Consider the following 26,224-nt stretch of genomic DNA (forward strand, 5'->3'; position numbering starts at 1 on the left):
CGTATATCACTTCGTGCTGCGTGATCCTCGTGTGTGATGATGTTTTCCTCCACCAGAAGGTTTGCAACTTTGTAGGCTTGACACTGTAGGCATCTCCAGGCCCAAACGTGCTGGACATGAGTGACCTTGGATTCATCTTCCAGGCCATTCCCTCGGCGTTTGACGCGGGTCCTGTTGCTTTCTACGCCTACCTGCAGCTCATCAAACGCACCTGAGCAAAAGACGTAGTTGGATGGTTTCTGCTCCCAGAGTTATCACTGCAATAGTTGCGGCCAGCTGGTTGTTGACCTTGTATGACGGCCTGTCGGGATCCAGACCGACGGTGAGAGACTGAATGGTGACGGGTAGCAACCTGCAGACGGACGCCTGAAATGCTGTAGACTTTTTGCTTTCCAAGAGAAGTGAGAAAGTAATTGAAGGTTCCTGCTTCTCCGTTTCCGGTCCTTTTTGGGATTTTCGACGTGCCGTTTGGGCGCCTGTGTTGGCCCAAACTTTGCATTCAAACACTTTTGGCGACCGCCTTCCTCACTTCTTTCTTTCCCTTCCACCACCAAAACCATCACCGACACCACCAAACCCGTCGACAAGATGACGTCCCCGCCGTTTAATATACCGACCAAGAACTACGACGAGTGGCGCAAGGCCCTCGCAAAAATCAAAATCGCCGACCAAGCGCGTTCGGTGGCCGTTGCCCATGTGCAAACGGATTTCTCGGCGCCGTGGATGTCTCAGTTCATCCTGAACGAGCTGTTCGAGCGAGTCAAGGACCGCCGGGCCAACCGGCCGCGCGTCATCTACGTGTTGCCCGACGAGGGCGCCGTCGCCGTCGCTCGCGAGCTTTTCGTCCGCGACCCGATCCTCAAGGACACGATCGTCCGCACGTACTGCGGGCTGATCGAGGACATCAAGAACAAGGCGGAGCATGTGTTATGCGCTGTCGTTGTTATCGACATGAATTTCCGACACGAGTCCACCGCGGCCGTCGTCGCAGCCGCCACGCTGCTCCGGTATTGGAGTCAGGTGCGGGCCATCGGCACCGCCATCACCGTCTCGTGCGAGCGAGACATGGTGTGGTCGGCCGACGACATCAAGACCAAGTTTGGCACTGCCGTTGTCCGCGTCGCTCTGGTGCCTCGGGTCAAGTACAACCATGTGAATATGACTGTGAAGCATAAGCGGACGGGAGGGGAGCGCATCGTCAGGGCGCTCGAATTTGCTTTCCGTAAGTCGCGGGCTTCCGCGGCGTCCACGGTCGTGTTCGTCGTCTGCCTGGCTCCGGCCGTCCTAGGACGGACTATTCGCCTTCGCTCCCATGACGGAGTTGCCGTGAAGACGCTGGTCGTCACGCCCAAGACGTTGCCTGACGCCGCTGCCAAGGCCAGAGACCTCGCAGAGAGCACCACACCGACCAGCGTGGTCGTGTTCGTGGATCCCGCGGTCCGCTTCCTTCCGCCTCTCCCGGGCATCTCGCACGTCGTCATGTTGGGCAGCTGGCCCGTCGAGTGGTGGAGCTCGCCGATCGAGGCAGTCGCCGAGTTTGAGCGGCCCTGCGATCTCATGCTTGCTGCGCTGGCGGCTGGTCTGGGCCAGGGTTCGTATAACGACAAGGTCACGGTCCTCTGTGTGAGCGGAGTTTCCGGCAGTGTGGTGCATTCGCTGGACCTGCTTCCGCCGGCCTGGGGTCGCCATGCGCCGGAAACCATGCTGTGCATGGCTCGGCTGGCTGATCCTCAGGTCGGCCTCCACGCGCTGGGCGTCGCTTTCCCAGCCCACGATTATTTCAGCCACAGCATCATGCTGAGCCTCGTGCGCCCCAGGCTCATCCGGATCATGGTGCCGGATGCAGTGTGTCCTCATCGGACGGCCGTGCGCATCAACAGCGACGTGGCGTCCAACGCGGCGGATCTGCTGATCTCCGGGTTCACGACCGACCTCGTCGAGAGCCTGTTGATTGCGCAGATGCAGAACCAGTCCTCCCCGGGCGCGAGGTTCTTGCTCGCGATGCTGGCCAGCGTGCTGCACGTCGGCCCGGCCGGCATCCTGAGCCCGAGGCCGTCCGCCGCTCCCCAGATGGCAAAGATCAAGGAGGTGTGCCACCCCGGCTGGAAACCGCTGATGAACAAGGGCCGACTGTGGATTCTCGCCGCCGTGCTCGCCGCGTCCAACGTGGACTTTGGGCTTGTTGGCGGGACCCAGGCGGATGTCGTGGTCGCGCTGCAAGACCTCGGTTTCCTCCGGTCCAAGGACGAGTTTGAGGCGGTTGGGCACCGCTTCAAGGACATCTACCGGCGCCTCCAGCAGACGTGCGTGGCCAGCATGCCGACGGCCGACGACATCCGCGTCGTCGAGATCATCCTGGTAAAGGCCTGTCTCAAATCCCTCGGCGCGTGCGAGCAAGGAGAGGTCGCCGAGATTGGCGACCTTCGCACCGGCATTCCCATCCAGTACACGAGCACGTGTGGCTGGGGTGAGGGGCTGAGGGCCTGGAGTGGAGGGGCCGTCGGGGTGTATCATGCGCTCCGGCACGACGGCGAGACCTACAGCACCGACTGGGTGACGCTCGTCGACGACCAGTCCTGGGTTGAAGCCATGCGGGACTTGTTCCCAAACGTGCCCCCCCAGGAGTGGCAGAGTAGTCTGGGATGGGCTTGTTCGGTCTGAGTGTTGGCCTAGGTACATAGATTTATTAATGTAACGGTCTTGCGGATTTTGTGTCCGGTGTGTTACCATATGTGTGTGTGTGTGTGTGTGTGCGTAGGGTGCGCAGTATGAGCGCCATGACCCAGTTCGATTGCTCACCTGTTGACATGTGCATCCATATTGGCTCCATCACGACGCAAGCACGCAGACGCGGACATAGAGTATATGGAGGAGCGCTCAATACATTATATTATCTTCGACTAGTCTTGGGTAAGCATCTTAATCATCAGCTCGAAGAGCCGGTTCTCCCGCTGCAGCTCCCTTTTCCTCGCCTCGGCGGCCGCCAGGAGCTCATCCACGTCATGGTGGCTGGCATGAAGCTCGTCATGCTCCTTCTGAACCACCTCGGCCGCCGCGTTCACCAGACCCAGGCGCACAGCAACGTCATCGAGCTCCTTGTCGATCTTGGGGATGTCCTCGAGCTCCTGCTCCGCCTGCTGGATTTCCTCGGCGAGCCTGAGCTCGTCGAGGCTGTGGTCGAGGTTGATCGCGAGATGAGGAAGCGTAGCAAACACGTACGTCTCATCGTTGACCATGACGCGGTCCTGGTTCTTGTCCTTGTTTCCACCGGCCTCGGCGACGTTGAAGCCGCGCTGCGTCGAGTACGCGCCCGCCAGACCTGCGAGGAGCATCTCAGCGGCTGGCAGCTGCTGCCTGGCCCATGTCCGCAACAGCACGGTGGCCTGAATCATCGGCTCGAGGTCTCTGGCCTTGAGGAGCGACACGGTCAGGCCCAGGAGCCGGTTCATGTCCTTGAGCGTCTTGCCGTCAAGATCATACGTCTTGAGGCGGTCCGACAGATCGTTGCTACATCCCACATAGACCGGGGACTGGATCAGGTGCGTCTGCGAGGTGGCATTGGCCTGCACCATGGCGTCGCGCAGCCTGACCAGCATATCCCGCAGCTGCATGATCTTGCCAAAGTCGGCTTCCTTTTCCACAAAACGCGTGGGACGCTTTCGACGATTCCCGCCAAAGACACCATCGACCTTCCGCACCCAGTCGTGCGCAGCCTGAGTCGGCGCGCGGCCGGCCTGGGGCACTCCCGAATGGTACGTCTCGACGTCTTCGATAAGCTGCTTCAGCTCCGGGAGAGTGAGGAACGCGCCGTCCCGACCATTGATCGAGATACCCAAGGCGTAAATGCCCGGCCCGTCGTCTTCCAACCCCTCCAGCCGCTGGCCTTGGGGCCGCTGCGGGTGCGTGTCGTAGGCGATGGTGCCCAGGATGACCGACGCCAGGAGATCCCGCGGCACGGAATGGAACAAGTCCATGGGGCCTCCGTTTCGCTGGATGCTTCCCATGCCGGCAAACAGATCGGCAGAGGCATTCATGCCGATGCTCCGCAACTCCTGTGCCAGGCGCGGAAACATGCAACTGATGGCCCAGTACGAGCCGCCGTCTTTGATGGCCTTGAGGAGATCCAACTGGATTCCAGAGATGAGGGGAACTTGCGCGCACGGCGCGATGGGATCCGAGAGGTGATTCATGGCGACAAGTGACGATGTCTTGAGAATGAAGAGGATGACGGGTTCCCGGTTCCACGATTGTCTGGGAGTGCATTGAGTCCATTAGACACGTGCGTCGCATGTTCGTAGACTGGGAAGGAGGTAGACTGGAAAGGAGGTCGGCTGGGAAGGAGGCAGACAGGTAGACTTGAGGCAGGAGCAAGACTCCATCGCGCAGACTTGATCGAATTGACCAAGACTCACGGATCCATTCCCCATCACTGTCATCACCATCACCACCGCCATCAACTTCATCATGGCGCATCGTCAGACTGTTCTCCCAATCGGGGGCAACCCCCCACCCAACCCACACATGCAGGTGGCACAGCGGCGCCAGCAGTTCACAGCCTTGCACGAGAAGGCCTCCAACGTTGGCCGTGTTAGAGAGGAAACGGGCCTGAAGCTCAAGAAGCAGCACGCCGAGCTCATGGCGGACCTCGACAAGAAGCACGAAGACGAGAAGCAAGCCCGCGAGGCCGCCAAAGAACTCGTGGCGTTTGAAACTACCAACGAGGAGCATCGGAAACTGTTGGCCCAGCTTATGACGGAAGACGGCGCGGTCAAGGAGCTTCAAGCCCAGCTCCTGGACCCCAGCAGCCGGAGGAGCGAGGAGTCGAGAGAACTCCTGTTTGTCATGTTCGCCGTCATGATGGGTGACCCGGAAATGGAGGCGCGCTTCACGGCCGAAATGGAAAAGGTGAAGAGCCGCCTGGAGAAGGCCGAGGCTGCGCACCAAGAGGCGGCCTCGAAAGGGAAGGGTCGCCAAAAAGGGGGGAAAGGGGCTGCCGGAGCGTCGTCGGCGCACCCTGCGCCGCGGCCCGTCTCTGCGCTCCAGAACCCCCGGACGGCCTCGCTATCGCCGGCGCCGTCGCAGTTCAGCCAGTACGCTGGGTCTGTGGCGGCCAGCGCGCTCATCAAGGACAAGGACGACGTGATCCTCAGGCTCAGGGTCAAGCTCAATGACAAAAGAGTGGCCATCAGGGACAAAGACGCCCGGATCGCCGAGCTGGAGGACCAGCTGGCGCAGTGCGAGTCTTCGGCTACCTCGCTCGAGGCTGACCTGAAGGAAGCAAGCGCCAGGGCCGCCAGGTTCGAGCAGGAGGCCGAGTTTCTCAAGAGAAATCTGTCCATGGAGCTGAAGAATCGTGATAACATTCTGGGCGAGGCTTACCAGCTGCAGGCCCAGAATGACACGCTCTCCAGTGAAAACCGACAACTGCAGGAAGAAGTCGAGGTCATGCGCGGGTGCGCGGAGCGCCTCGCCCAGCGCCTGGCCGATCGCTATGACGAGTCGAACGATCCGGACCTCGACGAGGTCGAGGCGGTCAAGGCGTTGATCGAATCGGTCAAGCGGGACATCCGGAACGTCGACCTCGTGGCGTCGGTCAGGCTGGCCTCGGCGGAGGAGAGCGGGGAGGAGGCTCGGGCAGCCGCTACGCGGGCGCAGGCGGAGCTGGCCGAGGCGAACGCCAAGGTCGAGCACTTGGGCAAGTGCTTGGAGGACTCGGCCAAAACCGTCGGCACTCTCAGGAGCCGTGTCGGGGCGTTGGAGGCGACCGTTGCCAAGCGCAACGACGAGATCCGCGGCCTGAACGAGCTCCTGAGACGCACCGAGGGCGAGAAAGTCGAGCTCCGCGAGGAGGTCAAGGTCCTCACAATGGAAAGCGACGCCCAGGCGCACGAGGTCCGCCTTCAGAAGAAGGAGGTCATGAGCAGCAGGAAGACGGCCGAGGCGAGCCAGCAGCTGCTCAACCAGGCCAGGATCAAGCACCAGGAGGCGGTCTTGAGCCTCGAGTCGAGGATCGCGTCCCTGGAGCAGGACAAAAAGGGGCTGGAGCTCCAGGTCAGCCGGTATGACACGCTGGCCATACAGAATGAGGCCAAGGCCGAGGAGGCAGAGGCCAAGCGCGAGGCCGCCGAGGCTGCTTCGGACCAGAGGGTCTTGGAGCTGCAGACCAAAGCCGCCGAGCTGGCCTCGGAGCTTGCTGAGCTCAAGATCTCCTTGGCCTCGGAGAAGTCTGCGGTGACGCTTGCGAAGGCCCAGCTGACCGCTGCAGAGAAATTGTCCGAGGAGCGCCAACGGAAAATCGTGCATCTCTCCTCCCAGCTCACCGAAAAGGAGGCGGAACTCGGCCGTGTGTCTCTCGAGAGCAAGGCGAAAGATACCGATGTCCAAGAGCTTGGTCTGGTGAGAGCCATGCTCGAGACCGCGCAGTCGCAGCTCGCGACGGCCGATGAGCGTATCGCCGCCAGCAGCTCCAGGGCGGAGAAGGCCGTTGCAGCCGCCGCCTCCACGAACGCCGCCGCCGCCTCTGCCAACGCGGCTCTCAAGGAGGAGCGCCAGCACAAGGCCGAGCTCCAGGAGCAGTTCGATGCGGCCCAGGAACGGCTGGCGGAACTGCAAGGAGAGCTGGACGCGGCTCAGCAGCAGAAGGCCGACTTGCAGCGCGAGTTCGCGGAGGCGCAAGGACAGGCGACGGCGCTGCAGAGCCAGATCGCCGAGGCGCAGGAAAAGGAGGCGCAACTGCAGCTCCAACTGCATGCGGCTCAGCAGGCGAGTGTCCGCTACCGTCAGGAGCTGGACGCCGGAAAGCTGGGGCTCAACTGCCTCCTCGCAGTGACCTGCCCGGTCCCGCCACCGGCAAATGACGCGGATCGGGACTGGGAACCCATGGTTGAGGGCCTGCTCGAGACCAGCTACTTCGACCCCATGGATGGCCCGATCCAACTGTGGGAGTATGAGGCCTGGGACCTCGAGGACAGCAGAGTGCGAGTCCCCCACCCCCTGAGTGCCGAGGACCTGATGATGGTTCTCTACATGGCAGCTCGGCACGGGTTATGGGACTGCGTGCTGAACAGCGCGGTGCGCCTGGCGGCATGGCTCGCCCAGGACCGCTGCGCGGTCAACGGCCCGGTGGCGGACAGGGAGGTGATGATGGCGACGGCGGCGCTCTGCCAGTCGTTGGACCTCTCGCCGACCGTCGTCGCCTGCCGCCTGGCCGTGGCCCAGGTGTCCAGGTTGCTCAAGGCGCGTTGGCCTACCCTCCCATGGCGGTTCGACGACGCGGAGCTCCTGGCCCACCAGGTGGCCCTGCTCCCGACTGCTGGGCTCCTGGAGGACGGTCAGGGCGAGAGTCCTGACCGGTTCGACTTTGGAAAAGTGTCCTTGGTCTCCCGGCCAGAATCGCTGGTTCGGTTTGTTGTGGACCGGGACAGCAGGGTGGTTGTGGTTGCTCATGAGCGCCACTGTGGCTGGAATACGGGGACCGTTGTGCAGGTGAGGGGTCCGCGAGGCCAAGAGATTCTCATGGATACCATGGAGCTTGAAGACGAGGACGGGTTTTTTGATAGATGGTAGTGATATGAATAAACGTTTCTAGCTCAAGTCTATGCTTCATGTGTTGTGCTCGCTGCTCGCTGGTTTCATTCCCACTCTGCTCAGTACAGCGGTCACCCACTCTTACGGGTCATGTGTGGTTTGTGTGATGTGCCAACAATACACTTCGCATCTAGCACGACAGAATGACGGAGGAGCTGTACAGACACTGTTCTGGGGGAGTATGTTGAGGCTTGTCTGCATACTGCACACACTGTTAGGCAAGATGTGACAGGACTTGAGAAGTCAGGCATCACTTCGAAGCCGGAGGCCTCAAAATCCGTTTCTCACTTCTCATAGCTACAGCAGCCGATGCCGGGGAATGGCCCTCCAACCCCGGACCCTGGCTAGAGTCAGGCCTCGGTTGTGACCACTCAGCTCTGTAGAGAGAGAGCTTCTTACCCTTCACTTTCGAGAGTTTTACCCCTAGCTAGCCAGCTCTCTCAATACAACTTTCTCAGCTCCATTCCTCGCTCTCTACCGGCCATTCACTGTTACGTATCACACAAGAACAGTACGTAAGTGCCCTGCTAGGCAACACACGACTTCAACCGCGAGCAATACGCAGTCATGGTCCTCCGGATGTCACCAGTCGACCGACTCTATCAAAACGCCAGAGGGTCATCACGGAACCTGCATCCAACGTCAATGATCAACAGTCCTCTGGACCCTCGATACAGAGACTGAATCCGAGACTCCAAGGCAGCACGATAATATGGGGTCAACTTCAAAAGCTGCATCTGTGGATAGTCTCGCAGCCTCACAGGCTTCCGAGGATCCGACCACAGGTGGACCTCAACCACCGACCGGCTCGGAGGTCCCAGCCGTCATCACGGGCACCACCTGTTGCAACACTTTACTGTCGACATCTCAGCAATCGGGCTCGCGAGGGGTGAGGTTGTGGGTCCTGGTTTTCTTAATTCAGTTCTTTTTAACTAAGTTCGTCAGGTTTCCGAACACGCAACCGTCGAACAAGAACCGCGCCGACAGCAATGCTATGAACGCTCGGAGTCCCGCCGGGCCGGCTAGGCAATGTATTCAGCGTGGGCTGGACGTCGCTGTGGCGGTCCTGGAGCTGGCTGCCGGGCCATCTAAGGATTTGTTACAGCAACGCAACGAGCATAATTACAATGTAGGAAGGAATCAAATTAATCATTCTTCTACATCCTCTCTAGCCATCTTAAAAAGAATACTGCCCTCTCCCAGGCAACGCTAGTTGTACCGGGACGAGGGGACAGGGGTGGTGGAACTCCGTAACTTCAAATGTTATTTAAAAAATGTGCTCTGAACTTTCTAGATGCTCTGTCTGCTGCCCGGTATTGAAACTGCTCGCCATGAATCTCAAACACCAACGTTGATCCCTGCTCTTTTCCGTCCTCGTTCTTCTCTGCGATGGGTACCCCAACCCGAAAGACTGTCCCCTCCTTGGGCACCAACTTGACCTGGTTTCTTGGGGTAATGATCTCAAAAGCAAACTTCGAGTCCTTGATGACAATCCCCTTGATCCCGACTCGACTCACACAGCTGCTACGGACTACCTCGACCTCTGCACCATGAAGGTCTGCGCTGGCCAACTTGGCTGCTGCGCCCTCGCCGCCCGTGAAAACCTCATTCCCCAGCACCTCGCGCACATACCCCAGCCATAGACGATGCAGTGGCTCAAAGACAACATACCGCTGGCCCTCACGCTTCATGTCGTAGAGACCAAGTCGGCGGCGCTGGGTGGCAGAGAGCGGTTTCGGCTTGAGTGACTTCTTGCGCTCCTTCTTGCGCTTTTCTTCGGCGCGACGGCGGGCGGCACGGGCGTCAGCAGGCGGGGGTGAAGATGGGCGAAGGAAGAGAGGCCGTTGCTGGACCTTCTCTTGGTAGATGCGGTTGGCTTCATCTTCCGAGTGGGCGCGCGAGAGGAGCACGGCGGCTATAGGACGGTCGGGATTTTGTTTCTTGGACATGGTCGGCATTCCCTCTGATTCTCGTCGGTTGTGGTGGTCGTTCTGTCAGTGTATCAAAATTCGTTGACAGCTCGGAGCTCGGAGAGAGCAATGTCTGCTTGTGGTGCTAATCGGCTGTAAGTGTGACCGTGTGGTTGTGTTGATGGATCGATCTTGTTGTCGACATTCGATCTGAGATGGGTTGAAGTTTGCCTTCCGTCATTTGTCGAGGGTGGAAGTTCCCGCTTGGTCGCGTGGGGCTCAAACTGGTCCGGGGCTCTTAGCGGGCCTCAGCGCGAACTGCTGCCCCACAACCCCAGAGTCGGAAACCAGATGGCCAATCATATACCTTGCCTGGCTTCGTGCACCAAGATAGCCACCCCTGCTTGGTGGAGCCGCTCCCGTCCCAAGCAATGCATCCAGCTGCACCTCGGAATGGAAGTTCGGTTCTTCCCCTTGACGTTCCTTGACATTCACCTTCTTCCATCGTTCCGTGAAATCACATGTCGAAACACTGCCCGTACGGATTTCACGCGACTTGGCCGTTTCACCTTTGCTGAGAGGGAATTCTACATCAAGCATCCTGGGACAAGAAACATCTTCATAGATCCAGACAACTCCACTCCAATTGCCGAGGACGTGTTCGGCCGCTGTTGGAGTCAAGGCCGAGTACTTGCATTTCAACGCGGGAACACAGAGCGAGCACGACGCATCTCATCGATCATCATGGCGTCAGGGAGCCAGCCAAATGACCCCTCCGGCGGTCGAGGAGAGGACCGTCCAGACAACAATTCAGAGGACCGCCACGATGCCGCGCCCGATTTGCGCATCCTCGGCGACCGCATCACTCTCCAACCCAGCGGATATGTCGAGCCCGCGGGTGTCGTGAGCGAAGGGAAAGAGGAAGCCCTGATGAAGAACATGGCTCGGTTCCGCTCAGAGCCCTTACGGTACGTCATCCTGTGCTCATAACTGCATCACCCAAACATGCAGGCTGACATCGCCCCAGCTTCCTCCGTGAAGTGTCCCTCTATGTTTCGGGGACGGGCTGGCGCGCTTATGACGACGTCATCGGCCAGCCCATCTTCTACTCGGGCTTCTCGGACCACATCAAGTCTCTGGTCCTGGGCGCCCCGCTCCTTCAGGCCAAGATCGCGCAGCTGGCTGACATGCGCGTCGCCGTTGAGGAGAAGCAGGGCCTGCTCAACCCGGCCGACAAGGATTTTGGCGCCAAAAAGAGTCAACGCCGCGCCGTTCTCATCCAGGCGCTCCAGGAGGTCGCCGAGAAGCTGACGGATAACATGATCTGCAAGTTTGACAGCAAGCCTTTCATTCGCGGCGCCTACTATTTGGTCTCGCAACTGCTGCTCAGAGCTTACCATCAGGGGATTCACGTGTCAAGTGAGGAGGTGCTACGCCTGCGCAAGGTGGCCGAGGTGGCGGCGCGCAAGAAGCAGAGCATCGTGTTCCTGCCCTGCCACCGCTCTCATGTGGACTACGTCTCGCTGCAGTTGATCTGCTACAGGTTAGGACTGGCCCTCCCGATCGTTGTTGCTGGCGACAACTTGAACTTTCCTCTGGTCGGAACATTCTTGCAGCATGCGGGTGCCATGTACATCCGACGGTCGTTTGGCGACGATCAGCTCTACACCACGCTGGTCCAGACCTACATCGATGTCCTGCTTCAAGGCGGCTACAACCTCGAGTGTTTCATTGAGGGCGGTCGGTCGCGCACCGGCAAATTGCTCCCGCCCAAATTCGGCATCCTGAGCTTCGTGCTCGACAGTCTCCTCTCTGGCCGGGTCGAAGACGCCATCATCTGTCCCGTTAGTACCCAGTACGACAAGGTCATCGAAACGGAGGGCTACGTGACGGAGCTGCTGGGCGTGCCGAAGAAGAAGGAGAACTTGGCCGACTTCCTCACGGGCGGGTCTAGCGTGCTGTCGCTCCGCCTCGGCAGAGTCGACGTTCGCTTCCACGAGCCCTGGAGCCTGCGCAGCTTTGTCAACGAGCAGCTCAGCCGTTTGTCCAAGGTTCCATCGACCATCCACATCGACTGGCGCGACATGAAGAACCAAACGGTCCGCCAAAAGCTGCTGCGCACCTTGGGATACAAAGTCCTGGCCGACATGAACGCTGTGTCGGTGGTCATGCCGACCGCGCTGATCGGCACCGTCCTGCTGACCCTGCGCGGCCGCGGCGTCGGGCACTCTGAGTTGATCCGCCGCGTCGAGTGGCTCATCCAGCGTGTGCGCGCCAAGGGAGGCCGCGTCGCGCATTTCGGCAACGCCCCCCTACCCGATGTTATTGAACGCGGTCTTGATGTCCTTGGCAAAGATCTCGTCGGCGTCATTGACGGTGTCGCCGAGCGCACCTACTACGCCGTTGACCGCTTCCAGCTCTCCTTCTATCGCAACATGACCATTCACCTCTTCATTTCCGAAGCATTGGTCGCCGCCGCGCTATACACCCGCGTCAAGCAGGGCGGTGGGCCCGCCATTCAAGACATGCAGTACCGGGATTTGTATGACCAGGTTCTGTTCCTGTCGTCTCTTTTCCGCGGCGAGTTTATCTACTCGAGTGAGGGCCTTGATACGAACCTCGAGCGGACCCTGTTGGGACTCGAGGCGGACAACGTCATCTTCATCGAGCGTGATGAGCAGGGCGCCATCACCAAGATTGGACTCTCGGACGCCGAGCGTGCCGCCGGTCGCGAGAACTACGACTTTTACTGCTTCCTCATCTGGCCATTCATTGAGGCCAGCTGGCTCGCAGCGGTGTCCATCATGGGCCTCACTCCGCCGCCGGGGCAGAAGGATGATATCTGGATCCAGGTATCCAAGGCGCAGAACAGTGCACAATTGGTACGTTCTATCTCTTTTCCCGGCCACACCTCCATCAGAATCATAAGACTAACAATGAACGCAGCTTGGGAAAACTCTCTACCACCAAGGCGACCTCTCCTATTTCGAATCCGTCAACAAGGAAACCCTCAAAAACTCATACCAGCGCTTCGAAGAGGAGGGCATCATCCAGGTCGTCCGGTCCAAAGACCCGCGCGTACCGCCGCGGATGCGTCTCGCGCCTGAATGGTGCCCGGGGAGAGATGAAAAGGGTAATCTCCGGGCCACGGGGAGGTTGTGGGACTTTATCGAAAAGATCGCCTCGAGCAGGCGGGAGGGAAAGAATAGGCGAGATGGCGCAACGGTGAGTACGAGGGTCATCGGGCTGACGGATCGGCTGGGCAGGGCTCTGTTTGAAGAAGCGATGAGGGGAGACGATGCGGGGAAGAAGTTCAAAACGCCAGTGAGGCTGAGCAGTGAGGAAGAGAAGAGCTTGAGTGAGAGTGAGATTCGGAGGAGAAAGAGGCTGGAGGGGAGGGCAGCGCATTTGTAATAGCGTTGTCGCCTGCTCTTGGGTAATATTCCTGGCGGTGTTGGTGGCGGTTTTGCATATTAGATGGGTTGTTTCCCATGCCGCTTGTTTGATGGTGGGCTTGGCATGCTTAGAGGATTGAACGGCACTCTGCATGAACGACGGCCTAAACATCCCGTCCTTTATTCTAGTACATAAATGTATTCTCATACCCATTACATTCCGACTCACGCGAGGTGACCGCCCTCATAGCCACCACGGGGTCGATGGTCTGGCTCTAGTTAAAACACATCCCACAAACTCACTTTCCCATCCTTACTCCCTGCTGCCAACCAGTGTGCCCTCCGTGCCTGTCTCATCCTCCTCTCGCTAACGGTCACGGCAACAAGCTTAGGTACCACCGGCACAATGTCTCTTGTTCTTGAGCCGACCTCACCAGTTCCACAACCTTCTAGCTGTCCTTTCGCACCTGAAGCGGCCGGCGATGATTCCTCAGCAGAGGAAGCCAATACATCCGCAAAAGCAACTGCATAACACCCTGCCTCGTGCCACTTACACACCGCCACCTCTGCCAGCGTTTTTGTCGAGTAGACACGCACCCGAGCGTCCCAGCCAGCGGTGGCAAAGATGGCTCCGTCGGATCGGATACGGAGAGACTGCTGGCCCGCATGTTTGGTGTTGACTTTCTTTATAGGTGTCGATTCGAGGATGGGTTTTTCTGGGATGAGCGTTGGTGATGGTGATAAGGATGGAGGAGCTGGGGCGGCGTTGGCGAGGGCGGCGGCGAGGAGGGACTTGCTTGGATTTGGCTGACTTGGTGATGCTGGATGATGAGCAGAAGGAGGGGAAGAGGGTGTGGTACCGACGGGGTCGGCGTTGGATGGGTTGGTAGTGGTTGGCGGAGAGGGGGTTGGTTGTGACGTTGATGTGGTGGGGATGGGATGTTTTGCGATGATGGCATCCGCGCCGGATGTGATGAAAAAGTCCAGTTTGGGAGAGACGTCGAGAGAGAGAATGGGCTGGGAATGGGTTTGTGCCTGGTACCGGGTGACCCAGGTTCCCTTAGGATCGAGTTGGGCCATAACGGCCATGCCGTTTTCGTAACCAGCCACGAGTGTCAAGACCTCATCAACATGGAAGAGCGAGAGGGCCATGACCATGCCGTTCTTCTCCCCGAGCTTGATAGTGTGTCGAAGGTCTTGGGAGGGGAGGTGGAAGATGTCGATCTAGGGCAGTCAGCGGCTGAGAATCCACGAGAACCACTTGATGTGGCAAACCTACGGCTTCGGAAGCGAGAGTGTTCGGTACAGCGACCAAAATTTCGGCAGCGTCCGAGGCCTTGTCGGTAGGAGTCGCTGGGCAGTGGGAAAACGAGCAAAAATTCATGGTGTTGACCTTGAGCGCATGAAGCATGGGTGGCTGAGGCCGTGGCTCTGGCGACACGTCTAACGGCAAACAAGTGCTGAGCCGCTTCTCCTCATCGGCCGAGAAATTCCAGACGATGAGCTTGTTATCTCGTGCATGGCTGCGGCACCTACCGTCTCAGCATCTGACAATATCTCGAGGTACATGTGGACAAAAACAGAAGCTGGCATCGACATCACATGCAGGACTGTACCTACGTAATCAGCCTGTCGCGGCCCAACCCCGCGGTGCCCAGGATGGAGTTGTTATGGGCCTGCCACACGGCGCGAGGTCGCATGATGGCGAGATCCCAGACGACGACGAAACCATCACCATCCCCCGTCACAAGGCGCTCGTTGCCTCGTATGAAAGCCGCGGTATGGACCTGGGCTTTGTGGCCGCGAAGGATGGATTTCGGCTGTGGGGGACGTCCATCCTGGCTGGATGCCATGGCTGTAAATGGGGTAGCAGAGTTGGATAGATAGACGTCAGTCCCCAGACACCTGGAAGTCGGCGATCGTCCCACACGAATGGCCAGGTACGGAGCACACTCTGGAGTATCTGGCTGCCAAGGCCGGGTTCAGGATGCCGTGACCGAGTGAATGTGGGGCAACCGATCTGCAAGACGGTCCCGATGTCGACAGGATGTCAAGTCGCACCAACAAAAAAATCTAAGCCAAAAATCGAAGAGATCGAAGACAAGAAGCTAGTCCCTACAGAAATCGTAAACGGCAGGCCGAGCCGACGGTGCACAGGGCTGTGGGTCCAGGAGTTTCGCGATGCGACGAAACGGTTTACGGTATTTACCGTAACAACTGCCCAAACAGGCAGTCCGGGCGTGGTCCTTCATCGTCCAGTCTTTTCCGAAAACCTGAAGCCCACCATGACACAACTAGTCAAGGCACAGCATCTAGGGCCATATTGCTTAAAGGTCGCAAAAGAGAATCCCCATCACTCAGTCTAAGTGCTGTATTTATTTGCTTTTACTGGCCTATACCTCCCAGTGTGGAATGTTCCACCGGCCAACGTTTAAGTACACTATGCGCACCCATGGACAAGCCTCTCGTGGGCGACGCTAATCTCCTTCGCCTTGACCTCCTCCCCTGCTCTCCATCGGACACCCCTCACGAAAACATGCACGGGCATCTAGACACGTACCTACCTACCTGAGGTAGCTACATACTGTCACGGTGAAAGCGCATCTTCCCATCCGACCGCTTGGGTGAACTGGTAACACAGACAGCCCCAGTCTCGGGACTTCCCATCTGCAGCCGAGCTTGATCGTTTGGGCTTGAACAAGCAATGGGCTTGTAATTATCCTTCTCCAGTGCTTCTCCCGCCGCGCTAACTCCCTTAGCCTGCGCCCCCCTTTACGAGGGCAGCATAGCATCCGTGCGACGCTGCGTCTTTGGCCGTCAAACATGGCCTGGGAGGGTGGCATTCGACTGGAAACGCGCCGGAAGATGGGCTTGGAGCGCTGAAACACTCGAGACGCTCTTGGCCCTGCAGCTTGTCCGCAGCCTCAACCGCCTGCCACTCTCTTCAAGTGGCCCGCGTGCCAACGTTGACCCCAGCTTAGGCTGGATGGCTGCAGCAGCATCACAGCTCTACTTACCAGACCCCACGGCAATCAATCCGAATCCGTGCACCCGCTGGTAGGACGTTGTAACCAGAGTTCCTGGACCACTTAGAAGCAATCACTACCTTCTCCCCTTTTCACATTTCCGTCCGGCCTCCTCTGTCTGTCTCGGGCCGCAGTCCAAGCCAGCAGCGAGATTCTTTGGTAGCCCATTCAGCCGTGGGCACGACATCATCGGCGCCACCACCAGCGTCACGGCAAGATGAACGCCGGGCGCCGGTCTCGATCTCATTCTCGACCGCCCCGAGCCGGACACCGGCCCCGGTCGCAATCGATTGCCATCCCATCCAGATCGCGGGCATCGCCAAGTCCCGCTCCCGGCAAGTCTAAGCGGGTGCGCACCGGATGCCTCACATGCCGTGAGCGCCATCTCAAATGCGACGAGGCCGTCCCGGACTGCAACAACTGCCAGAGGAGCAATCGTGAGTGTCGTCGCGGCATTCGGCTCAACTTCATTGATATCCAAGTCGGAGAACCTCCCTGTCTTCCGTCGACGTCCGACTGGTCTTGTAGGTTCGCCCCTCACTTCGATCCTCCAAACGCTCGCTGACCCGCATCGCCGTCGCCTCAGTCCAAATTCTGGATGAGTCGCGCTCCATTGCTGCCGAGTATGAAGGCGGTCTCGGCCGATATCCTGGGGCCGATGTCTCTCCTATCAGCCCGGGAGGCGATGGGTCGCCAATCCAGACCAGCAACCCTCAGCATGGATCCGGAGCCAGTGCTTCGGCTGAACCCAACAACAGCCATGAGCAGCAGCCGGGGATGGCGCCATCAAATGATGGTTACGACCAAGGCCTGACTCACTCAAACAACACAATCTACCCGCCACATCCCAACCCATTTGCTCCCTCATCTCAAACGCACGACTTTGCTCTACGCAGCGTAGATGCCTTCACGGGGAGCTTCCTTCGCACGCGGGACGTCATCCCAGAGGAACCCATTCAGCACGAGCCGGGTAGCCACAAAACCGACGGCGACCCTATGGTCTTATCACCATGCATTCCACAAAGTCCCATGCTTCCCCTCCCTGTCGCCTTTCGCCCGAGCTCCGTGGCCCCACGATTCAGCACCCCCAGCGGCCTTATGACCCCCTCCAGCGAAACGACCACCGGCGAGCGCGACTACCTCAACACCGACGACGAAATTCATCTCATGCAAGTCTTCGTCGACGAGGTTGCCATCTGGATGGACGCCCTCGACAAGGACAAGCACTTCACCAACGTAGTGCCGTACCTGGCCCTGAAACAGCCCATGCTGTTCAATGCCTTGTTGGCCTGTGGTGCACAGCACCTCGCCTTGACGGGCGCTGGGGACCAGGAAAAGGCCGATTACTACTACGGCTTGGCCTCGGGCGAATTGCAGCGCTGCCAGCAGGAGCGGAATCGCGATCTGACCGAGTGCGCTCTCACTGCCGTGGTGCTGAATGCCTATGATATCATGACCGACAACCCCGCCCAGAGGATGCAACACATCGCGAGTACGCGTGCGTTGTTGATGGAGTGTGGCTGGGATGCATCCTCGGGCGGTCTAGGTGCAGCCTGCTTTTGGGTTAATGTTGGGATGGAAGTGCTCAGCTGTCTGTCCTTCGGCTGGCCGACAGCCTGGGACCCGGATCAGTGGGGGCTGGATCTCGAGTTCGCATCGCTTGGTGCTGCAAGCAGCAAGAGTGGGAGTCGCAGTGTTATTGGGAGCGACGACGTCTGGAGGATTGCTCGGGGAGACAGCCAGAGCCGGATGCTTCCGGGTGCCAGCGTTATGGATGGGGCGGAAGGAGGAGACGAGGAGCTCTGGGTACATCGGATCTTCTACATCATGGCCAAGGTGGCCAACTTTCGGGCCAACACGCCGCAGTTTCAGGAGCCGTCGCCCCATGATGAGCAGGTTAGATTGCAGGCGAGGTTCTCGGAGTGGAGGCGGCTGCAGAATATGTGCAATGCGTGGAATTCCAACTGTCCAAGATCGATGCGGCCATACGGGTACTCCCCCGGCCCATCGGCGACAAGTTTGTTTCCTAATGTTTGGTAAGTTCAAAGACATGATCTTGGTGTTCGAACCACAGCCGTTACTAACCCACCCGACAGGCTGATAAAATCCCCCGCCAAACTAGGCCGTCTCTTTTACCACACAGCCATGGCCCTCCTCGCCCAAACCCACCCTCTCGATCGCAAGACCACGGGTGGCGATCCGCGTGCCGCGTCTCGTGAAAACCTCACTTCGAGACTGCACCACGCCCACCACGTGTGTGGCGTCGTCGCACACTCCCGACTGGACCGCGACAGGGACCGCGGCGTTGTGCGCCTGGCTATCAGGTGTCTAGAGGTGGTCAGCCCAGCGTTGGAAGACCCTAAGGAGAGGAAAGAGGTGTTGAACTTGTTAGAGAGGGTGGGGAAAGAGACAGGATGGAGGTTGGGAAGGGTGATGGAGGAGTTGAAGATGCAATGGGGGCATGGAAATATTGCGGGAGGGGATGAGTCGGGAAAGGCTTTGGGGAGAGCTGGAGGATCAACGGTTGCAATGGGCTTGGCAGGGTTGAGTTTGGTGCCTGAAGGAAAGATGGGGCAACATATTGGGCTTGGGGATATGGCGTTCGCGATAGGAGACGGAAGGAACAACGAAAGAGGGTCAAGGGACTGGGGATGAGTGTTGATGTGGGAGTCTCAGGATGAGAGTATGAGGTTGGTCGGTGATTGCGAACAAGCTAGAGGGCATAATGCTCTGGCATACCTTACGAGTACCCTACCTATCGAACACTGTAATATTATTGTATGGCATCATTACCTTCTGCGAGGGAGTTTGTGCGCATGGATTGGATCTTGTGTTGGACAGTGTTCGAGGATGTTGGCGGACAAGGTTGTCCAGCCGATAGCAAACAAATAGTACGTGGCTGAACCCGACATCTGGTCTATTAAGTCTATGGTATCTTTGATGCATTTTCCGTTTCCTTCCCTCAGGAAGTTGTCTTGAGTGCTCAGCCTTTGGTCCGTTTCATGTCGTTGGCGCAGGTGCCGGATTTGCTTGGCTTGCCATCTCTGACCCTCATTATATCCCCGTCTAAGAACGCCCATCCATCCTCGAAGTCATTTTCCTTCATTACAAAAACACCGAACACTGTCCTTTTTCCCAAGCTGTGAGCTCCACCACCCTTCAAGCTGCCGACTCAAGCGCCTTCGCCGCCGTGGTGGTCTTCACGACCTGCATGACCTCGCCCTCCGAAATCTTCCCCGTCTCAATCATGGCAAGCTCGTCTTCAACCTCCGGTGGGGGGACGACAATGCCGTACTTCTCGTAGGGAAAGTTCTCCAGGCTTGGCAGGTACTCGGCCCAGCCATCGTCGATCTCGCCAAGCTGATGCAAATCCACCTCGCCCGCTTCCATGGTCCTCCCTGCCAGAACTTCCTTCTCGCGGCCCTCGTATTCCTTCTTGAGCATCGGGTGAGGAACCCAAACGACCCGCATTCCGGCCCTGCGACCAGCCTCAACGCCGGGCACGGAATCCTCAAAGACCAGGCACTCCTCTGGCGTGATGGGCTTTTCGCCGGCAGGAAGAGAGTCGTTGATCGTTTTCAGCGCAAGAAGGTAGATGTCGGGAAGAGGTTTGCCGCGGCCAGGAGGGATGCGTGGGTCATCGCCGAGGACACGGCGCGGTGCCTCGAAGACGGAGAAGAGTTCCGTGAGGTGGGAAGTCTTCAGCTTGAAGTTGCTCTCGTGGGCGGAGGTGGCAAGGGCGATGTGGACGCGGTGGGGCGTCTTGGTCGCTCCATTGGCGCCGTTCGTAACACCGTTGGATTTGGCAGAGCCGTTGGTCTGGCCGTTGGTGGCGCTGTTCGTGACGTCCTTGAGCACACCATTGGTGGTGCCATTGGCCGACCCATTTGCGGTGGCCTTTTCGCGCTGGAGATCCCAGTACCGGGTGCGACCAAGGTTGGCAAGTAGCTCGGGGACGCCCGGGAGCGGCTTGGTGTTCGGGAAGATCTGAGCTTGGAGATCGTAGTACTCCTTCACATACTCTTCGTGGGAGATGGGAAGCTGAGCCCAGTCCTGGAAGAGCTTGTTCGCGACAGGACCCGGACGACCTTGGAGCTTCGCCTTGATACTCCAAGGCAGCTTCGGACGCTGGTACTTTTCGAGAATCAGATTGATGCAGAGAGTGTAGAGGTCCTCGGTGTCGAGCAGCAGCCCGTCCATGTCGAATAGACAGGCACGGACGGGAGGGAAGCTGGAAGGCATTAGCAATTCGCCTCGATTGGAGAGAGCCGGGTTTTATGTGGACGAAGATTCGAAGTTGACTCACTCAGTTTTGGGCGCCATGGTAATGAGTGATGTTCTCTGTTCTGTCGATGTGAAGGAGCCAAAGATGAAGCGCGGTTTTCAGGGTCGCCCAGAGCAAGAAGGTTGAGGGTGTGGAGATGGTAGGGAAATGGTCGAAGAATTGAAAGTCGAAAAGAGATCCAGATTTTATAGATGGCAAAGTGCGAAGATCCACAGTCGGTCAATCGGCGATATCTAAGGTTTTGTGCTGCAACTGATATGGTAAACCTAATCTTTACAATGGTATCATGGATTTGTCGATCGGTGAAACTTAGGCAGGAAACCTAAGCAGACCAGGAGCACTGGACACATCGGCAGCCACATCAAACAGTCCGAACGGCCAGAGGGATGCCATCTGATTGTGGGTTGTTCCCTGCAGATGGTCACTCCAGCTCCCGGTTGGGAGAATTGCGGGGATTTGACCATCTCTCATGTCAATAAGCAATAAAGGTTCACGTTCTACACTCGGGCTTCAACGGTTGTCATCGGGGGCAGGAGACCAGGATATCTCAGACGTCCCTCTTTTCTCGATTTTTTTTCTCCCCGAGATTGGACACTATGACCGGGCGAGACATGCCAACAACACCATTTTACTCATCTGATTTGTCAATGGTTGCTCGGCCGAGCCATGTGCATATGTCGTTGAGATGGGATGCGGATGACGGGAGGCGGCTTTGTTTTCGGCCGTTCAGGGGTTTGGAGGTCCTGCAAGTACTGCAAGCCGCACATGCTTCCAGGGTTGCTAACCCGGTTTTCCATGTTTCCAAAACCGCCGCCTCCAGCTCCAAGGGCTCCACGTTTCCCGGCTAGCCCCGCTGATTGCCCAACTGGCGGAGCCACGCCGAGCAAAGCCGAGCATCGACGAAGCACAGCGTCGCATTGTATGCTCAACCCTTCGTTCACAAGCAAGACAGTTGACGCGAACTTGACATAGGCTGGCTGCCGGCCCCTTACTGGGCCCGACGGACTGAATTCCTGTTGTGAATTGCATAAACAACGGACGCCTGTGTGCGAGGGAAGGGCCCCCTGTCGACGCCTCTTCCTCAGGACCTCTTCGCTACCTCCGGAACTTCCCGTCTACCCGACGTTATCTTTCGCGGTTGGATCGTGGCTCTTGGCCTGCTCAGGACCCTCGAGCTAAGGCAGTTGGGTTTCGAGATGTCAAGTCCAACGGGAGGCAGCAGCTCGGCGCCGGCTCAGCCCGCAAATCCCTCGGCCCCGACGAGCAACAGTCCCGATGCAAGGCCGGAAGCAGACGCTGGTGGTAGCGATGGTCTTATCAAGCATGAAAGGTTCAGTCCGGAGGAGGAAGCGGCAAGTCGCCCCTGATATGCCTACCTCCCATGAACGCCCACATCATCGAGCACCTCACCACTGACACACCTTGCGCCATACGACTCGCCTTGTGGTAGCAGACCCTCCTCGAAGAGTCCAACTCACACAAGACCGAGGCAAACATGCTCTTCGCGTCGGGCAAGTACGACATGGCCCTGACCAAGTACGAACAGGCCGTGGCCGTGTGCCCCAACTATCTCGACTACGAGTTGGCGGTGCTGCGGTCCAACATGGCTGCATGTCACTTGAAGCTGGAAGAGTGGAAGGAGGCTGTTAACAGCGCCACTGCGGCTCTAGACGGTCTGGACAGGTTGGAGCGGGAGGAGAAAGAGGCCGAAGAGAAGATAAAATCCGAACAAGCAAACACCGCCGGTTCTGAAGCCGAGATGATCAGCCTTGGCGCCGCCAACGCCGGCCCTGCGCTCTCCCCTACATCTCCGGACTCTTCAGCCGCGGCGCGACTCAAACGTCAGGACGACATTCTCCGGATTCGCGCCAAAGCCCTCATGCGACGAGCGCGGGCACGGAGCGAACTCGGCGGATGGGCGAACTTGGAGGGGGCGATTGAGGACTACAAACGCCTTGAGCAAATGGACAAAACTCTGGGAGCGACGGACCGGAGGATTGTGCAGGCGCAGTTAAGAGCGCTCCCACCCCGTGCAAAGGCCGCGCAGGAAAAGGAGACGGCCGAGATGTGGTCCAAGTTGAAGGATCTGGGGAATGGCTTGCTGAGGCCGTTTGGGTTGTCGACAGACAACTTCAAGATGGTGAAGGATGAAAAGACGGGAGGCTACAGCTTGAGTTTTCAGGGCGGGAGAGGTTCATGAGGATGGCGAAAATGAAATGAGAAAGGGTGGTCTCACCGACGACTGACCGAGGAGAGCCCGGAGCTCCTCTTCCTCTTTTTGGGCAATGCGTCGGTTCCGTCGGTGACCGCGGTGGCCCGGCCGGATCCTTGTGGGGCCAAGATTTAGAAGTGGATCCCAACTGGCGATAAACTGCTTATCAAGCAACGCGGGGCATCAGGGTGCAAGAGCGGCCGGCCAAAATTTACGAAAAAGTTCATGCCCCGCCATGACCGAGTAAAAGCAGAAACCAAACCTTCAAACATCCCCAACCTACCAGTGCTTCCTGGTTTAATATTTGAAGACAATACGTTTCTCGAGTGCAGGCCTTGAAACATCGACACTTCAAATCGAGTACGAGCAAGGCAACCATCATGGATCTCGACTCTCCCATGGGCATGGCCCCGCTGATGGGCACCGCCCGGACAGGCGCAACGTGAGTCGGGGTTCGTGGCGATCGGTGATGGGGGCGTTGGATCCTGACAACGATTTAGTATTCTCTGCTGTAACTGCGGTGCCCCGATCGATGGGACATCATCCACGGGCGCCCTCTGCTACGACTGGTATGTCTCGTCGGGCGACATGACTGTATGGCCAGCCAAGTCTCTAACAATACGCAGCATCAAATCCACCGTCGACATCTCACAAGGCATTCCCCGCGAAGGCACCCTACAAACATGCCGAGACTGCGACCGATGGCTGATGCCTCCCAATACCTGGGTTGTTGCCGCCCCCGAATCAAGAGAGTTGCTGTCGCTCTGCCTGAAGCGGTTACGAAACCTCGGAAAGGTTCGCATCATCGACGCTCGCTTCGTCTGGACCGAACCCCATTCGCGCCGTATCAAGGTCAAGATCACCGTCCAAGATGCCGTCGCCGAGGGCGTCTTGATGCAACAAAGCTTCGAGGTGGTCTATGTTGTCGTCTATCAACAATGCCGGGAGTGCGCAAAGTCGTACACGGCCAACGTTTGGCGTGCTTGCGTCCAGGTGCGCCAGAAGGTTACGCACAAGAGGACATTCCTCTTCCTGGAGCAGCTTATCCTCAAGCATCAGGCGCATAAAGACACCATCAACATCAAGGAGGAGAAGGACGGAATCGACTTTTTCTTTGCCCACCGCAACCAGGCTGAAGCCTTTGTCAGCTTCCTGAAATCCGTCGTCCCCGTATTCGTCAAGGAGTCGAGGCACCTCATTTCGCAAGACACCCACACGGGCAACAAGCAGTACAAGTTCAACTTCTCTGCGGAAATCGTCCCTGTGTGCCGCGATGACCTCGTGGCCCTGCCTCTTAAACTCGCCAAGGCTGTCGGTACTATCGCGCCCCTCGTTCTTTGCTGGAGGATAGGCACATCCGTCAACCTCCTCGACCCCAACACCTTGCAAACTGCCGAACTCAGTTCCGATCAGTATTGGCGCGCTCCCTTCCAACCGCTCGCCGGCACCACGGAACTCGTCGAGTTCATCGTCATGGACATTGAGCCCACCGGCGTGCGCAAGGGCAAATGGGTGCTTGGAGAAGCCACTGTTGCGCGCGCCAGCGACTTGGGCGTCAACGACAACACCTACTTTTGCCGCACTCACCTCGGCGCCCTGCTCAAGCCGGGAGACTCGGTCCTGGGGTATATGCTAACGGGCTCCAACTTCAACTCGGAAGCCCTCGACGCCATCGAGAACTCGCGCGCCTACGGCTCCACTGTTCCCGACGTCGTCCTCGTGCGCAAACACTACCCCAACCGCCGCAAGAACAAGCATCGCAACTGGAAGCTCAAGCGCATGGCCAAGGACGAAGGGGAGCTGCGCGCCAAGCCGTCCGAACAAGCCAAGATCGATGCCGATTATGAGCAGTTCTTGCGCGATGTGGAGGAGGATGAGGAGCTGCGCGCTGCGCTGGCTTTGTACAAGAACGCCAAGAAGAAGGAGCCGCAACAACGGGATGTGGATGCCATGAGTATCGCGGAGACGGAGGACATGGATGAGGATGACGACGTCCCCAAGATTAACATGGACGAGTTGCTGGATGACTTTGATGACTTGGAGATCAAGGATGACGAGATGCAGTAAGGCCGTGGTGGCCATGGTTGACTGGGGGTTGGGTGACGGGATGGTTTCATGAGTAATCTTCAGAATGGGTTGGTCGTCCTATATCCTGGGCTGTGGGAGAATTATACCTTTCTTTTTTAGGTACCTTAGGTTGATCGGGCATGGTGGTGTTGACAGGAATGAGAAAGGAAAAGCGAGCCCCGACCTGTGAAGCTCATAAATTACTGTTCAACGTCTTCATCATTGTTGCTGTGATATTGTCTTCAGGGGAGATGGACTGACTACGAGTACACGGGGTTTTGCTTGAGAAAGCCAGGCTGGACTGGGAGGTTGAGAACGGGAAGCATGCCGATCTTCGACTAGGCAAGCCGATACAATGGTATTTTGCCGCTATACAGGCCATGGGTATTAAAAACTGGAGAATGGAAGCAGAACTGAGGACCCAGAATTGGGAAGAGAGGACACAGGTCAAAAGATCTTGCTGAGCACTCTTTGCACCTGCTCTGACTGTTGAACCTCTTCCCCTTTCCGCTTCTTGGCCAGGGGAATCTGCTTGAACGTCCTCCTCCTCTTCTTTTCCGTATCCACCAGTTCTGGAGCATCATCCTCCCTTTCCTCCCCCCTACCGCCTTTCTCCCCGTCTCCGCCTGTCCCCTCCCCATCATCCGAAAACGTTTTCTTTTGCTGTTTGGCCGCCTTCTTTGCCTCGATACCGTTCAACACCTTGGCCTTCTCGATGTTGCGCACGAACTCCTTGTTCTCGCGCGTCGAGCGGGCAATTTCGGCGCGCATGCGAGCCGCGCGCTCGGCGTTTTCGGCGGCGATTTGCTCCGTGAGATGATGCCTTGTCTCTGTCAGCACAATCGCTCCATGGTATATGAGGACAAGAAAAGACACGTACCACTTGAACCCCTTCAGATATTTCATACACCACACATCATCGTGATACCAACTCCCCTTCTTTCCACCAATGATCTGCGCGTTCAACAAATCGCAAGCCTTCTTCGCATCTTTCTTCTTCACGAACTCGACCCAGCCCTCGGTGTAGCTGCGCTTCTTGTTTCCGCCGGCTCGCACGCGCCTGCTGTGTGCGGCAGGGTCTTCTGGGGCCAGGAAAATGCGGTTGATCTTGCCGTATGGCTCGAGAAGGGAGCGCAGCTTGTGCGGCTTCATGAAGGGCGGGATGCGAGACAGGTAGATGACGCCCGATTTGCGGATCGCAGCTTCGGTGGTGATGAGGTTCTTTTTGGTGAGAGGCTTGGTGACGCCGGGCAGGTCGGAGGAGGCGTCCTTTTTGTCTTTCTTGTTTGTTTCCTTGTTGTCACCGGTTGGGTTCTCCTTGGCAGTGTTCTCGGAGGCTGTCTGGGGATCCTTCTTGAGGCTTGCTCCACCATCCTCGTCGTCCTTTGCTTCGCCGATTCCGTCCTCGACCTCTGAGCCTTCCCCGTCGCTCAGGCCCTCCGAGCCGCTGTCATCGCTGTCGTGCTCGACTCTCCTGCGCTTGGCGCTGCGCCCGCCCTTTTGGAGATCGTCTTCGGACTCGGACCCGCGGTCGAGATCATCGTCGCTGTCGCCAGCGTCGAGGAATTGGTTGCGCTTATCGGAGGGCATTGTGGGAAACTGGGAGGGCCGGCGCTGTGGTGGATGGAGGTGCACTCTGGCAGAACTGTGAAGTTCGAGGTTTTGGGACGGATGAATGTCTGTTGTCCAAAAAATTCCAGGAACTGCGAAAAGGTGGTCCGTGCGCCACAAACTGGGACATT

At 58.0% G+C, this 26,224-nt stretch overlaps 11 protein-coding genes across 11 annotated transcripts; 6 read left to right on the forward strand and 5 right to left on the reverse strand.

Moving 5' to 3' along the window:
* Positions 1-588: 588 nt before the first annotated feature.
* VTJ04DRAFT_4105 (uncharacterized protein) lies at positions 589-2,661 on the forward strand (the record flags this gene model as incomplete). Its single annotated transcript, XM_069362079.1, has 1 exon — positions 589-2,661. The coding sequence occupies one exon, from the start codon at positions 589-591 to the stop codon at positions 2,659-2,661; it is 2,073 nt and encodes a 690-aa protein (XP_069219061.1).
* Positions 2,662-2,900: 239 nt separating this feature from the next.
* Positions 2,901-4,190, reverse strand: VTJ04DRAFT_4106 (uncharacterized protein; the record flags this gene model as incomplete). The annotated part of the gene is made up of 1 exon (XM_069362080.1): positions 2,901-4,190. The coding sequence occupies one exon, from the start codon at positions 4,188-4,190 to the stop codon at positions 2,901-2,903; it is 1,290 nt and encodes a 429-aa protein (XP_069219062.1).
* Positions 4,191-4,464: 274 nt separating this feature from the next.
* VTJ04DRAFT_4107 (uncharacterized protein) lies at positions 4,465-7,566 on the forward strand (the record flags this gene model as incomplete). Its single annotated transcript, XM_069362081.1, has 1 exon — positions 4,465-7,566. One exon carries the CDS (start codon positions 4,465-4,467, stop codon positions 7,564-7,566), a length of 3,102 nt encoding a protein of 1,033 aa, XP_069219063.1.
* A 1,277-nt stretch (positions 7,567-8,843) lies between these two features.
* Positions 8,844-9,545, reverse strand: VTJ04DRAFT_4108 (uncharacterized protein; the record flags this gene model as incomplete). Its single annotated transcript, XM_069362082.1, has 1 exon — positions 8,844-9,545. One exon carries the CDS (start codon positions 9,543-9,545, stop codon positions 8,844-8,846), a length of 702 nt encoding a protein of 233 aa, XP_069219064.1.
* A 696-nt stretch (positions 9,546-10,241) lies between these two features.
* VTJ04DRAFT_4109 (uncharacterized protein) lies at positions 10,242-12,911 on the forward strand (the record flags this gene model as incomplete). Its single annotated transcript, XM_069362083.1, has 3 exons — positions 10,242-10,465; positions 10,525-12,379; positions 12,444-12,911. The coding sequence occupies 3 exons, from the start codon at positions 10,242-10,244 to the stop codon at positions 12,909-12,911; spliced, it is 2,547 nt and encodes an 848-aa protein (XP_069219065.1).
* A 260-nt stretch (positions 12,912-13,171) lies between these two features.
* On the reverse strand, positions 13,172-14,745 carry VTJ04DRAFT_4110 (uncharacterized protein; the record flags this gene model as incomplete). Its single annotated transcript, XM_069362085.1, has 3 exons — positions 13,172-14,116; positions 14,172-14,415; positions 14,513-14,745. The coding sequence occupies 3 exons, from the start codon at positions 14,743-14,745 to the stop codon at positions 13,172-13,174; spliced, it is 1,422 nt and encodes a 473-aa protein (XP_069219066.1).
* A 1,390-nt stretch (positions 14,746-16,135) lies between these two features.
* Positions 16,136-18,573, forward strand: VTJ04DRAFT_4111 (uncharacterized protein; the record flags this gene model as incomplete). Its single annotated transcript, XM_069362086.1, has 3 exons — positions 16,136-16,442; positions 16,505-17,954; positions 18,015-18,573. The coding sequence occupies 3 exons, from the start codon at positions 16,136-16,138 to the stop codon at positions 18,571-18,573; spliced, it is 2,316 nt and encodes a 771-aa protein (XP_069219067.1).
* Positions 18,574-19,077: 504 nt separating this feature from the next.
* Positions 19,078-20,241, reverse strand: VTJ04DRAFT_4112 (uncharacterized protein; the record flags this gene model as incomplete). The annotated part of the gene is made up of 2 exons (XM_069362087.1): positions 19,078-20,149; positions 20,225-20,241. The coding sequence occupies 2 exons, from the start codon at positions 20,239-20,241 to the stop codon at positions 19,078-19,080; spliced, it is 1,089 nt and encodes a 362-aa protein (XP_069219068.1).
* A 1,158-nt stretch (positions 20,242-21,399) lies between these two features.
* Positions 21,400-22,403, forward strand: VTJ04DRAFT_4113 (uncharacterized protein; the record flags this gene model as incomplete). Its single annotated transcript, XM_069362088.1, has 2 exons — positions 21,400-21,555; positions 21,657-22,403. The coding sequence occupies 2 exons, from the start codon at positions 21,400-21,402 to the stop codon at positions 22,401-22,403; spliced, it is 903 nt and encodes a 300-aa protein (XP_069219069.1).
* Positions 22,404-22,795: 392 nt separating this feature from the next.
* On the forward strand, positions 22,796-24,482 carry VTJ04DRAFT_4114 (uncharacterized protein; the record flags this gene model as incomplete). Its single annotated transcript, XM_069362089.1, has 3 exons — positions 22,796-22,857; positions 22,916-22,984; positions 23,042-24,482. 3 exons carry the CDS (start codon positions 22,796-22,798, stop codon positions 24,480-24,482), a joined length of 1,572 nt encoding a protein of 523 aa, XP_069219070.1.
* Positions 24,483-24,929: 447 nt separating this feature from the next.
* On the reverse strand, positions 24,930-26,072 carry VTJ04DRAFT_4115 (uncharacterized protein; the record flags this gene model as incomplete). Its single annotated transcript, XM_069362090.1, has 2 exons — positions 24,930-25,305; positions 25,363-26,072. 2 exons carry the CDS (start codon positions 26,070-26,072, stop codon positions 24,930-24,932), a joined length of 1,086 nt encoding a protein of 361 aa, XP_069219071.1.
* Between the last annotated feature and the right edge of the window lie 152 nt (positions 26,073-26,224).

The sequence above is a fragment of the Mycothermus thermophilus genome, assembly GCF_041956435.1.
Source record: "Mycothermus thermophilus strain CBS 625.91 unplaced genomic scaffold VTJ04scaffold_3, whole genome shotgun sequence".
Taxonomy (NCBI): Eukaryota; Fungi; Ascomycota; class Sordariomycetes; order Sordariales; family Chaetomiaceae; genus Mycothermus; species Mycothermus thermophilus.